Source organism: Rhinocladiella mackenziei (genome assembly GCF_000835555.1).
Source record: "Rhinocladiella mackenziei CBS 650.93 unplaced genomic scaffold supercont1.7, whole genome shotgun sequence".
NCBI lineage: Eukaryota > Fungi > Ascomycota > Eurotiomycetes > Chaetothyriales > Herpotrichiellaceae > Rhinocladiella > Rhinocladiella mackenziei.
This window is the reverse complement of record NW_013550598.1, coordinates 1,953,793-1,966,557: the sequence shown is the minus strand read 5'-3', so window position 1 is coordinate 1,966,557 and position 12,765 is coordinate 1,953,793. Positions and strand designations below refer to the sequence as shown.

At 49.9% G+C, this 12,765-nt stretch overlaps 6 protein-coding genes across 6 annotated transcripts; 3 read left to right on the top strand and 3 right to left on the bottom strand.

Annotated features, from left to right (window-relative positions):
* Window positions 1-1,053: 1,053 nt before the first annotated feature.
* Window positions 1,054-1,769, top strand: Z518_09514 (uncharacterized protein; the record flags this gene model as incomplete). Its single annotated transcript, XM_013413469.1, has 2 exons — window positions 1,054-1,270; window positions 1,369-1,769. The coding sequence occupies 2 exons, from the start codon at window positions 1,054-1,056 to the stop codon at window positions 1,767-1,769; spliced, it is 618 nt and encodes a 205-aa protein (XP_013268923.1).
* A 291-nt stretch (window positions 1,770-2,060) lies between these two features.
* Z518_09513 (uncharacterized protein) lies at window positions 2,061-3,312 on the bottom strand (the record flags this gene model as incomplete). The annotated part of the gene is made up of 4 exons (XM_013413468.1): window positions 2,061-2,167; window positions 2,319-2,688; window positions 2,783-2,919; window positions 3,036-3,312. The coding sequence occupies 4 exons, from the start codon at window positions 3,310-3,312 to the stop codon at window positions 2,061-2,063; spliced, it is 891 nt and encodes a 296-aa protein (XP_013268922.1).
* Window positions 3,313-3,630: 318 nt separating this feature from the next.
* Window positions 3,631-6,310, bottom strand: Z518_09512 (uncharacterized protein; the record flags this gene model as incomplete). Its single annotated transcript, XM_013413467.1, has 5 exons — window positions 3,631-4,163; window positions 4,222-4,706; window positions 4,759-4,923; window positions 4,974-5,166; window positions 5,311-6,310. The coding sequence occupies 5 exons, from the start codon at window positions 6,308-6,310 to the stop codon at window positions 3,631-3,633; spliced, it is 2,376 nt and encodes a 791-aa protein (XP_013268921.1).
* A 517-nt stretch (window positions 6,311-6,827) lies between these two features.
* Z518_09511 (uncharacterized protein) lies at window positions 6,828-8,427 on the top strand (the record flags this gene model as incomplete). Its single annotated transcript, XM_013413466.1, has 10 exons — window positions 6,828-6,973; window positions 7,039-7,124; window positions 7,175-7,226; window positions 7,287-7,368; window positions 7,431-7,452; window positions 7,497-7,577; window positions 7,630-7,723; window positions 7,782-7,902; window positions 7,973-8,159; window positions 8,243-8,427. 10 exons carry the CDS (start codon window positions 6,828-6,830, stop codon window positions 8,425-8,427), a joined length of 1,056 nt encoding a protein of 351 aa, XP_013268920.1.
* Window positions 8,428-8,937: 510 nt separating this feature from the next.
* Z518_09510 (uncharacterized protein) lies at window positions 8,938-10,734 on the bottom strand (the record flags this gene model as incomplete). The annotated part of the gene is made up of 5 exons (XM_013413465.1): window positions 8,938-9,613; window positions 9,694-9,850; window positions 9,909-10,263; window positions 10,326-10,559; window positions 10,621-10,734. The coding sequence occupies 5 exons, from the start codon at window positions 10,732-10,734 to the stop codon at window positions 8,938-8,940; spliced, it is 1,536 nt and encodes a 511-aa protein (XP_013268919.1).
* A 467-nt stretch (window positions 10,735-11,201) lies between these two features.
* On the top strand, window positions 11,202-12,385 carry Z518_09509 (uncharacterized protein; the record flags this gene model as incomplete). The annotated part of the gene is made up of 3 exons (XM_013413464.1): window positions 11,202-11,478; window positions 11,553-11,987; window positions 12,081-12,385. 3 exons carry the CDS (start codon window positions 11,202-11,204, stop codon window positions 12,383-12,385), a joined length of 1,017 nt encoding a protein of 338 aa, XP_013268918.1.
* Window positions 12,386-12,765: the final 380 nt, after the last annotated feature.

The window sequence follows — 12,765 nt, the reverse complement described above, 5'->3', positions numbered from 1 at the left end:
GGGGGGAGGGAAACGCATTGAAGTGGATCAATTTTGCAACCAATCGGAGCAAGCCATTTTGTGGAGGCACGTGTGGTCTGTACCGTAGTACAGAGAAAACCTGAAACTCTCGCGTCAAGTTGCTGCTCGTCCAACCTCCGAGCATCAAGAATATTTTCAGATAGAATAGAAAAGTCATTGTGCGCAAGTTGAGGGGAGCATATGCGATCTGGGACTGACGGCAACCCCTCCAAAAATAAAAAAATCCAAAACCATCTACGAACGATAGGAAAGGGCTTACTGGCAGATTGGCATGTACAGATACAGAGAACTTACAACAGAGACAACGTTGTTTTCTTCAATAGGACAAAGACAAGCCGAGTTCCCTTCCTGGAAAGCGTCGAAAGAGTACCTCGGTGCATACCTTATTGGCCACGACACAAACCAGATTCCTTAAAAAAGCTTAAGGAGGCTTGACTTGACACAAAATATCAGTGTCATCATACGTTCAGCCTTCCACAACCGAGTAATTACGTGTCTACCCATCTATTGAGCAGTATACAGCGCCTAATTCATGATGGAGCACAATGTCCTTGAAGCTATATAATGAACGCCCAGGGCAGGAGCCCAAGCCTGGCCAAAAACCCGGAAGGTCGTTCGAGGCCTCCGAAGCTTGTTTAGCCATTCCAAAGTATCAATGGCACCAGTCAACGTTTGGAACATCTCTCCACGGCGAAAGGGGGCTGTGTAGGTGCGGGTGCAGGTGCACGAAGGGGGCTGTGTTGCATATTTCCTATGTCGGAGACCTCTACCTCGTCGCTAACGAATCCATAGAGCACCGATGGAAGCAACACAAACCATATTTAATTGGTTACCCGTTTAGAACACCCTTGAAAGAGAACACGAATGGACTAACTTCACGGCTCCAGCCTAGGGGACAAAACCAGTTCGACTTCTCCAACCGTCTCTCATACTACTTACCGCCTTCATGTAAAGAGAGCTCGTCTTGTCTTGAGCGGGACATTGCCATCAACGAAGGTCCTTCCTACATATTCATCAATACTTTTATCCAGAATGTTCCGCAAAGCCTCTGGAGGAACCGGATTCTCTTGGAATCGTCTCATCACCAACGCCATCCCTAATTTCGCCAACGACAATCCCAGTCGTGATGCCGACCTGACACCCACCGAGAAGGACATCCTCTGGACATACCAGATCTCAGGCGCCCAAACAGGTGAAAGGTCACCCATGACATTGGATGCCGGTAGTGCATTGAAAGCCGGCATTACGAGTGCGTTGAATTTCAATCATTCTCTCTTCCCTCTTCCGAGATCTCTCTGAGTCTCTCATCATTTTCATCCTGGTCCTAATACAGGTCCTGTGTAACAGCCTCGGACAAAATCTCCGCCCGCATCCACAAAGCACTAGTCAAAAACGGGATTCTCGACCCAACTAATCCGCTCGGCATCGATACTACGCGCGTCACGCCCAAGTTTGCGCACCAGCTGTCCTTCATCAGTGTCGCTGGTCAGCGAAAGACGATTGGGATGCTGTTTTTCTGGGAAGAAGAGGTGATTCGATGGAGACTGCTGGATCAGGAAGAGGCTGAGATCAACTCCGCCATGGAGGCGGAGGGGGTTTCGGAGCAGGCGAAAGCGGAGTTGAGAGTCAGGCTGGAGAGTACTAGAATGAGAAGGGCTATGAGACCGAGTGAACGACCTGTGGAGGTGGAGGGCGGTGATGGGAATGCTCAGCAAGAACAGGCGGAAGGTCCACCACAGTATGCATAGCCAATTCTAGGTGAACAGAGAGTACCATACCGCGCAATTGGCGGGAGTGAGGGATGTGAGAATGATAATGGTTCCGAGATTGAGGACGATCATGAACATGCAAATTAACAACGTAGCCTATCGAGATAGTCAATCACAACAATTTTTTTCTCCCTCTCTTCAAGGGGGTAAGGACAGCAATCACAACACACCAATCAGAATCAAAAGTTCTATTTTATTTATCTAGCGCCCATGGGTGTTTTGGTCAGATCAACAAGGTCCCGGTCTGAGAAGTGCCTATAGAATGGTCATTCATGCGAATTCGACACCATTTCTCAATGTGCCAATGCTCGATATCGAGACCTCCATCTTCGTACCAGGGACCAGGTATTTCGGGGGATTCATCCCTGCACCGACGCCTAGATCAACCACGATTGTCACATCAGTTGTCGCTCTTTGAAATCAAGAAAATATTATTCCACAGAGATTTCAGGGATTTTTCCTGGTGATTTAAAAAAAAAAAAAAAAAAGACATGGATGGCAGGATGGGAGACATTACTGGGTACTCACCTCCTGGCGTCCCCGTCATAATAACGCTTCCTTTCTGCAGCGTTGTGCCCTGACTCAGATACGAAACCAAATAAGCACAATCGAACAGCAAGTCCGAGACGCTTTCCTCTTGTCTCGTCTCGCCGTCCACAATGGTCTTGAGATGCAACTTGGCCGGATCGCTGATGAGTTCCGATGCGACGAGACACGGACCCATGGGGGCAAATGTGTCGAAGCCCTTGGAAAAGCCCCATTGAGGGACACGGCCGGCGAGGTTCGGGTCACGCTGGAGTTTGCGGGATGAAATGTCGTTGCCGGCCGTGTAGGCGGCGACAAAGTCGAGGGCGTTTTCGACGGAGACTTCTTTGGCGTCTTTGCCTATGACCATGCACTTTGGAGCGTAAGGCGTGATGTCAGTGAGCGAAAGACAAGAAACTGGTTTGGCAGGTTTGGGAAGTCGAAGATGGCAAGTTGAAGAAACTTACCAGTTCTCCCTCGTAGTCGGCCTGGTCATCCTGGGCGATCTTGGGAATTATCACTGGCACGTCGTGGTCGAGAACCGTGGTGTTGGGTTTGAAGAATATAAAGGGGAAGGGCGGTGGTGTTCGGCCTGCTTCCTTGACTTTTTGGTTTCCCGGTCAGTACACAATAGCTTGATAGGCTCCACCTCCACTCTTGTCTCGTCGAAAAATGAAGGGAAAGGAAAGGGTGGGATAGGATTCCAAATGGCAGACATACTGTGCTTCGCATAATTCAAGCCGACACATCTCAAAATTGGTACGTCCTCCTTAGCTAAAGGACCCAGCAACTTTTTCACCGTGACAATTTCATTGCTCACGACCGTCTTTCCCGTCGTGTCGAAAGGGTCGTCGCCGACGATAACTTTGGCCTTCAATTGATCAGATTCCGTCACATGGCCTAGGTCGAAATCTGCGCTGGGTAGGATCGGCTCGCCGCGCAGAACTCGTCCGTCGGTGGCAATAAAACGGATGAGTCGGTTCCAGGGCACTTTCATACTGAATACTCTTGAATCTTATGCCGAATTTTCTGAGTTGGAACCGGGAAGATGTTGGAGATTGTATTTGTTTGTCACTGATAGTTGGGAGGGGGGCAGGGTTTGAGGCGGGGAAATACCGGAACAGCATGGGAGTTGAGTCCTGCCACCATCCGTTGAGGACATGTTCGGACCGAATCATATGGCAGCCGTCTTCTCATGGATAAAATCACTCGGGACTTTTCTTGACATTTCAGACGTGTTACTTTTGGATTGAATCTACATAAATTCTCCCCCATGACAGTACCAGCCTGTTAGGTCGTTACTCTAGTGCCTAAATCAGCCGGCCATCATGGCCGTTAATCCCGTGTCAATTCCCACTAGGTCGGTGAACAGGTCGAGATTATTGTCCGTCCAGTATTGATACATGCCCACGTCCAACGCGGCAAAAGGGTCATCGGCGGCAATAGGAGGAAGGATACAATTGGTATCGACAGATCCATCCATTGTGGCCTCGTTGTGAGGTTGTAAAGCAAGCCCGTTCTGTCCTTGCATCTGAGCGGCGCCTGATTGCTGGCTAGCAGAGAGCGCCGATAAAATGGTGGGGCCGTGTTCCGGACTACATTGGGCCAGTGTCATGCATATCTGCACCAGCTTCAACAATGTCTTTCGAATTCTCTTTGCGGATCGTGTTCCTTCGCCGAGTCGCTGTAGCGTTTCTACCGCTCTTCGAAGCCGGGTGATCATTTCAATGACCTTGCTCGAATCCAAGGGGTGTCTTGTCGTGATGGGTGGTCCATTGGGAGTCCAACTGTTGGAGGCGGTGATTTCGAGTAAAATACAGCTGAATATCGCCAGAGCGGCGTTAAATGCTGAGCATTGACTGTCAGTGTACTTGTTTCGGTCAACGTCCTGCTGATGGTTGCTTACTGTAGTAGGCAGAGAACCACCAAGCTCCAAGAAGCGCTGGTGGCTTACTCGTTTTGTGAACAATGTCCACGACTTCCACGGCCGACTGTTGACATATCTGGATACTTCTTTTTCCAACATCGTGAAAGAAGGAGTCTCCTTCCTCAAAGATATCGCCACCGTTTCTGAGATATGCTCTTCGACGTAGAAAGGCGCTCAATATGGGCCGGTGCAAGAGGATGCGAGTGTTGAGATATCTCAGTGTAATGATCACGCTCAGCCTGTCAAAGACAGGATCCCAAGTAGAAGAGAGCATGGGCTCGGGATCTAGTGTGTCCCACGGTCTTCTTTGAAGCTGAGGGAATAGGCTTCGCTTCCACGCGGTTAATTGTTGTTCAAGAATAAGGGTTCTTTCGAGCATGGTAGGAATGGTCAGCTGTGGATCAGCATCCACGTTGGACCCGTAGAGTTGACTAATGATGTCTCCTAGGATGAAATAAAGTTGTCTGGCGCGCAATCAGTCACACTTCCTACAAGGGAATTGACCCGGAAGCGTACATCGTCGCGATGAAAAGGCAAACCGTGTCCGGAGGATCGAGGCTACTGACTGCCGCCGAGCTTCCCATCATGGTCAATTTTTCCAGATTTTGATTGACTGGAAGATCTAATTTGAGGTAATCATTGGGTATGGTTGCCGGGCGACCAAATGTCATGCTTAGAGTCCTGCATCTGATGAGATATTTGACCATCCTCTCCAATGCCGCATTGCTCACCGGTCCAGGATCATGCACCCAAACCACGTTCGTTTACGAATTTCTGCTTCAATGGAGCTCAGACCTGAGGATGCCGATTTCGAGTGTAGTCCCAGCTGGATTGCTGCACGAACCGCAAGGCCATGCAAACTCCAGGCCTGATCCGATCTTTGAGTGCCTTGACGGTATTGTGCCATCAGGAGAAGGCATTGTACTGGCACCGGTTAGTGAGCTCTTCAGAATTTCCATATCGTACAATACTTCATCAATTTAGGATGGGAAAAAAAGAGAAGAAAAAAGAAGAAAAAAGGAAAAATTCAAGGCGGGTCGGTCTGATTTGATCCCCAAACACACCTACCCGTCTCTAGATTGGCTGATTTCAATTCTATATCGGCTGACAAGGCCTGTGCTCTCTCGATGAATATTTCAGATTCAGCAGCATTCTTCTCGGCAGGCTGATCCGGCCTGGCGCTGATGTAAGTGGCAAAAGCAAAGATGACATTGAGCAGACACAGCCACGATCTTCCTACCGATGTGAATCGATTCCGTCTGGCTGCCGAGTAAGACCGAAGAATATCTTGTTCATGGATATAAGGAAAGAGCATTCCAGTGTCAGAGAAGAACAGTCTGATCAAGTGAAGAGCTCTGCTTTCGGAAGGAAGGGAGCGTATATTGACATGTTGTCGAGCTGTCGGACTTGTCTCGGATAGCGTGGTCACGGGAGATGCGGCTCTGGAAACGATGGGCTGATTCAGTCCATTCTCGGAATGTCGAGATTGTCCTATGGTTTTGAGTGTCGCTGAAGTGGCATCGGATATATGTCGGAGAAAGGCGATGTTGGACGATGGCCCAAAGAACCTCGATTCGATCTCTTCGGGGTCCGTGATGGCTGCCATGCCATCGACCGAGTCTTCAACCGCATTCTGCTGCAACGAGTCGTCTTCATCCAGAATTGCAACATCCTCATCATCATTGGGGGCCCGAATAGAGGCTCGATGCGCAACGTGAAAATCTTGATGGCGGTGATGTGTATCGTGGCTGGGGTCCAGTCCCTCTAGAGACTGAGCCTTTTGCTGGACGAGGAGTCGCAACGTGTCCTCGATTGCTCGCAGTCTCTCATTGTAGCCCGACTGCGTCTGAGGGGCCTTGACATGACTGGCCGCTGGCTGCTGGTAGACGCATTCGAAGCCTAGCTCTACACAGAGACTGCACGATGGCTTGGCACCGTTGCAGCGAGACTTGCGGTTCCTGCAGGAGGTACAGGCGAGGGCTATCCGCCGGCGTTTGTAGGATGGCGGCGGTGTTGTTTGCTCCTGGGAGTCGGTTTGGGAGGATCTTCGGGCTTGGGAAGCCGACATCGTGGGTTAGGTCTTATCGGCAATGCCACTTGTTTCATCGAATTCAAGGTTGTCTGATCCGTCACGTGTGGGATTCAATATCATCGGATTCCCGGTCCATCATCTGGTGAAGGATATGGAAGGGAAGGGTATATCGGGGAAGTTTACTGGCAGCTTGAACCTCTCCTCTTGGCAGACTCCTAAACTTTGGTTTCTCCCATCAAACCTTTTTTAATAGTGTGCTTTACCTCAAATTCACTTTACGCAGCACAAAGCCTCGTGAGCCGGAGTATAGGGCTCTGCACGGCCTTCTTCTCTCGAAATATGACAGACTCTTTAGTGGCAGGTCGTTGTAACAACACGAACGCGTCGGGTAACAGTCGGCTACATCGGCTTCTTCCCCGCATTTCACGGTGATGATGCGGAATTCCTGTGCTTGGCAAGGCTGAGCCGTGGAAGGGGAGGTTATTTGATTTATGTGGGAACAAATGTGATCTGTGTGCGTGCGAATCTACCGGGCACTCAGACGACCTGGAAAATGGCAACTCCTGATACCAAGACACAAATTGCGGCGTGGCTCGAGAAACCACAGCATGGTGCCCGGCTGCAAATTAGGAAAGACATTGAGATCCCTTCACCCGGAGACGGCGAGGTGCTGGTGAAGTTGGAATGTACAGGATTCTGGTGCGGAATGAAGAGCGGCCAGCAATCGGACACAGAAAGCGCTAATTTCTTTCGGCATCATAAAGTCACTCTGACGTCCACAGCATATATGGCGAAACGCCAATGGACACCGACATTGCCGGGCACGAGGGCGTAGGCCGGGTGGTGAAGCGTGAGTCGCCAAACGTTCTCTCGTATATCTCATATATACCTAACTGCCAGTAGTTGGGTCGAACACCCCAGAAGAATTGCTGAACTCCCGTGTGGGAATCAAGTAAGCGACACTGAGACCACTGAGTTCCATGCCACTGACAATGACACCACTTTCGCACAGATGGCAGTATAGTACTTGCGGATCCTGTGAGATATGTGCCGTCAATCCAACGGCATGTCCCCATCAGCACAACTCCGGAAGGGTGAGTCTATCAATGTCCCCATCCGCCATCTAATTTCACGTCCTGTTGATCCTCCGATCTAGGACGTGAGAGGGACTTTTCAACGTAAGCAGAACATCCTCTCGGTGAGCAGTGCTAGATAATTGCAGAGTTCATTGCCGCTCCAGCGAAGGACGTAACAAAAATTCCTGCAGAACTCAAATCCGAAGTCGTTGCTCCTCTACTTTGTGGTATGTGTTTCTTCACGCCGTCAAGGAACGATTGCTCAGTCACAACACACAGCGGGGTTGACAATGTACTCTGCCATTGCAAAAGCTCAGATTCGATCCGGAGATTGGCTGGTTATACCGGGGGCCGGAGGTGGGTTGGGTCATCTGTGAGTGGCAGTCCATTTCCTGTCTTCGTGCTATGCATAGTATACTAACATCTAGTAGTGGTGTTCAAATTGCTGCGAAACGAGGATACAAAGTCATTGCCATAGACACCGGCGATGCGAAGCGGGACATGTGTTTGAGGCTTGGTGCCACTGCCTTTCTAGACTTTAAGACCGATCAGGTGAGCTTCCTCCCTTCTCACCCTTGTCCTCCTGCCAAAATTCCGAGAACCTTAGCGGACTCATTCCCAGATCGAAGAAGAGGTGAATCGATTGACCAACAGGTTCGGGGCTCACGCTTGTATCGTTTCCGCTGGCTCGGAGGGAGCATATAGTCAAGGATTCAAGCTTCTGCGCAATTTGGGGACTTTGGTTTGCGTCGGCCTACCAAGACTGGATTTTGATCTCCCTATCTCGCCCTTCATGATGGTTGTGAGAGGTAGGTGATCCAATTGAGACCAGAACGTTCACCCTGGCCGGCCGACATCCCGAATGGACCATTCGGCTGACTCTACCCTTCAGGCCTCAAAGTAGTAGGATCTTCTGTAGGAACGGCCCAGGAGATGCAAGAGCTGCTTGATATGGCAGCCAAGGGTGATGTTGTCCCTCAAATATCTGTGTTTGACTTCGAGGAGATCAACCATATCATGGAAAGACTCGCACGGTTCGAGATTGGGGGGCGGGTTGTGCTCAGGATACCTCCGTAAACCCAAAATCTGGAGGGCCCGAGGTTTCGCTTCTGCTCCACGCCCTCACTTTTACTAGATAGTCCGTATCTCTGCCTCGTGTGCACCCGCATTTCTGGGTTCCTGCAGTTACAACACCGTTGACAGGCTGCAACACAGGCAGCAGCGCTGCCGGACACTGTTTAGATAGGTATATAGATGGGCTCTATCCTGCATTCATTTGGAGAGCCAGGGTACACTGGAGTTCTTAGCAGCACTTGTTGCCTGTGAATAGTGCAATTAATGGCCTTGTGGCGTCGTTTTTTGGTTCACATCAACATGATCCGATCAAGGCTGAAAGATCAAATGGACAATGAAAGTTCTGGGAGGGAAGTCTTTAATTCTTACTTGCCACACCTATATGCGACAGGGCTGGGACGAAATTTACCTGAAACAATTCTACTCCAAAAAACAACCATGAAGCTGGCATTAAAAAGCTCATCGAATAAGAGCTTTCCAACATAAATATATCGACCAACATGAAGACCAGCCTCAGATTCGTACGTGTCCATTTTTCAAACTGGACGGTCTTGCCGACCACGCCTGCTTGATTTCCCATTCAGCATCATAGCCATAACACCACCGTTGCGTGGTGGGATCACTCCATTGGTTGGGACTGCTCATGAACTGACGGCCTTCGACTTCAGGCCTCATAGCCTCGTCTCGCGCCCGTTGCAACGGGCCATCTGGAAAATGCCACAATTTGCCGTTGATCAAGCTTGCTTCTTGCATCTGGCTGGTTCGTTTGATGCGAACGGTTTCCCAGACGTGTAGCGCCGTCGACAAGTCATCAATACTATCGACCTGGTCGATCGCTTCAGCCAGGGCCGCTGCGTCTTCAACAGCCATGGCCGCTCCTTCGGACATGTACGGCACCATGGCATGCGCTGCGTCTCCCATTATCACGAGCCTGTTGGATGGTGCTACCCACCGGCTGAGAGCAGAACCACTGAGCAAGGGCCACTTAAGTGTTGTTTTAATCATGTCAATGATCTTGGTGAGCCTCGGGTCCCAACCTCGGAAATGTTCCCGCACGCCTGCTAGGATTTCCTCAGGACTTTGTTGGTTCCAGGTGCTGGGGTCTGAACGGTCGGGATGTGACAGGACCATATTGAAGGATTTTCCACCAGCGATGGTATAGGTCATGACATGTCTCATATCGCCGATCCTACAACAGTGTTGGCACTATCACAAAAAGATGGGAAGCCTCATTCCACACGAGTCGGAGGGTGTGATTTAATCACTTACCATAGATTCAGACTCGGTATGGCCAAAAGTGCTGCGGTATCTGCATGAGCCTTCATCTCCTCCACATCTACCGTTGCCCGGTAGGCTGCAAATCCCGTCCTCATGGGTGCTTGATCCATGCCTCCCAGCACTTTAATTCGTCCAAGAGATTTCACTCCTAAGATCAAATAAATAAGCCTGACGACGGACAAAGATTGATTCAAAGACTGCCTTACCATCACACGAAACAACGAGGTCTGCACTGTAAGACTCTCCACTTTCCGTCGTTATTGAAGGAGTCACATCGTCGTACTCAACGATCTTACAATTGATCTTTACTTCGACACCCAACCGAAGAGCAAGTTGATACATGGCGTCGTGGAAATGTGCTCGATGCACCACATAATAGGGAGCATCAAAGTTGTCCTGGAACTCGGGCACAAGCTTGGTGAGTCCAATCACGTCTCCATTCTCCCACCGACGAAATTTAATGTCGGAGGGCTCAACGATCTTGGATGCCAGAAACGGTTTCAATCCCCACTTGATAAGAAGGCGACTTGAGTTTGAGGGAATCTGGATCCCGGCACCAACCTGCAGACACACTATAAACCACTGGCCGTTGATAATCAACAGAAGGTTAAAAACGGCCATACCTCGCTCAGTTCTGGAGCCTGCTCGAAAACGGTGATCTTGTGGCCCTTTCTCGTCAGGGCGATGGCCGCTGCCAATCCCCCCAGACCGGCGCCGACAATGATGATATTCAGCCTCAACTTGGACAGTTCATCGGAATTGATCGACGAGGAAGTCTCCATCGCCTTCTGACGTAGCTTCTCTTCTTTTTGCAATTTCAAGAGAAAGTCAAGACTTCCAGTCGGATAGGACGCAACCTACATGGAACTGTCAGCGTACCGTGTCGGCCCGTGTAGGGTCTTGGTATACAAGGCTTACCTCCGGGATCTCGATAAATTCTTCTTTGATGGGCGCAACTCCATTGACCGTCTCACTGTCAACAATGACATTAGGGCTAGAATCTGTTTGAACAGTGGCAGAGACCATTGTCATTGTATTGATCCAGTCCCTTTTCCACTCTTCTTGGATGGCCTTCAAGCTTGGCTTGCTAATGCCTTTGGCTGTAGTATTTTGTATAACTTTGGTCCTATCTCAGGTTTACGGCCAGATTGGATAACTGTGAGGAGATCCGGTCCAACCGATATTGACCCATTGCAATGGGTCCTGCCACCAGAAGAAACTTTAAGCTGACGTCTCAATTGTAGTTCGAGGCGTAGGTTGGGGGCTTCCGTCGGGTATGCGTCGGGAAGGGAGTCCATCCCCCTTCAACCGTTTCATACTCCAACATCGTCGATCAACCAAAAACGAACATATCCGATCAAGTTTGATATCGGACATCCGAGGCCTGGCCTTTGCCTTTTATTAGAAGAACGTTTTCGTTCGTCTCACACCGGCATCTGGCAAACAATCACACAACTCATTCACCAAAGGGAAGTATTGCCTCCTCGGAAAAATACACCATGACCACCACTACCGGAACTATCACCCAGTCTGATGCTTCATCATGGAAAACAACCAAGGATCCTGCAGGGGATCTCGTCCAGTCTGCCCTCAATGTCCACACTAAGCCACTCTGGACCCAGATGGCTCGTTTAAACCCTCCGGAGCCGAACCCAACCTGTATCCCATTTATCTGGCGATACGACGAAGTCAAACCAAGCCTTCTGCGGGCGGGAGAAATCATTACGGAGGCCCAAGCGGAAAGACGAGTGTTGATGCTGGTCAATCCTGCCCGAGGTATGCGCTCCTTTTCCTCCTACTCCACAGCATAATATGCCCCTAGGTAAATAGAGCTAATCTTTGATATTTAGATGCCCCATATACAACCGACACACTTTACGCCGGGCTTCAACTCGTGATGCCAAACGAGACCGCCCGAGCTCACCGTCATACTGCATTTGCCATGCGCTTCATCATCGAAGGCCAAGGCGGCTTCACCGCCGTCCACGGCAAACGCATTACTATGCAACGCGGTGACGTGATCCTCACTCCGACCTGGAACTGGCATGACCACGGCAAAGACGGCTCTGGGCCCATGATCTGGCTCGACGGCCTCGACCTACCTAATTTCCGACACTTTCCCGTCCATTTTGTCCAGCATTTCCAACAGCCGAGATATCCTGCACAGGATGTCGACTCGAATGATTCCCCCATAGTCTTCCCGTGGAAGGTGATGCAACAGAAGCTCGATGAGAAGAAAGGAGACTGGGCATCCGAGGACTATTTGAAAAAAGATGGTAGACCAGGTACGAACCCGCATTCTTGCGTCCCTTTCCGTTCTTTCCACCAAAATTTAAAATACGAGAATGAATTCTTAGACTGACATTTTTGCCTAATAGTATCAAAAGTCCTCGGTGGCTCCGCCGAGCGTCTGAACGCAGGCTGCACTTCTCCTGCTGTCCGCGAGACCGCTTCGTCCGTTTATCACGTTGTCACGGGCCAAGGCTACAGCGTTGTCAATGGACAGCAGATCCAATGGAAGCAAGGAGATACTTTCTGCATCCCGGCCTGGAACAAGTACGAACACACCGCCGAGGGAAGCGAGACTGTGTACTTGTACAGATTCCACGATAAGCCTATGCTGAACTCGCTTGGGTTTTACCGGGTTGAAGGGAGTGATGTTGAGAGCTTGGTGTCTGACTAAATAGATTCGAAGCATTAACCATTGAATTGTCAAAATTGTATGATGATTTCATACCTTACAAACATGGTCTGACTCACAGGCGATCACAAATTGTAATTCTTGTTCACTAGGGCATAAGCTTAGTGGATCTCCTATGGAAATTGCACCATCTCTGCAACCTAGTCAGCCGTGGCTCCAGGTGGAGCATGCCGCTAGGGGGAGAAGATGTAACAAATTCTCTTTGGTCCAGTATCATTCAACCGTTCCGCTTCTCAGCATCAATATCTTTAGCATCTTCCACCATTTCCTCTCATGGCTGGCCGGCTGGCTCTCAAGTGTCCCTAAAGCAAACAATCTGATCGTTGAAAATCGAAAGAGATAATGGACCAGAATGAATTCGC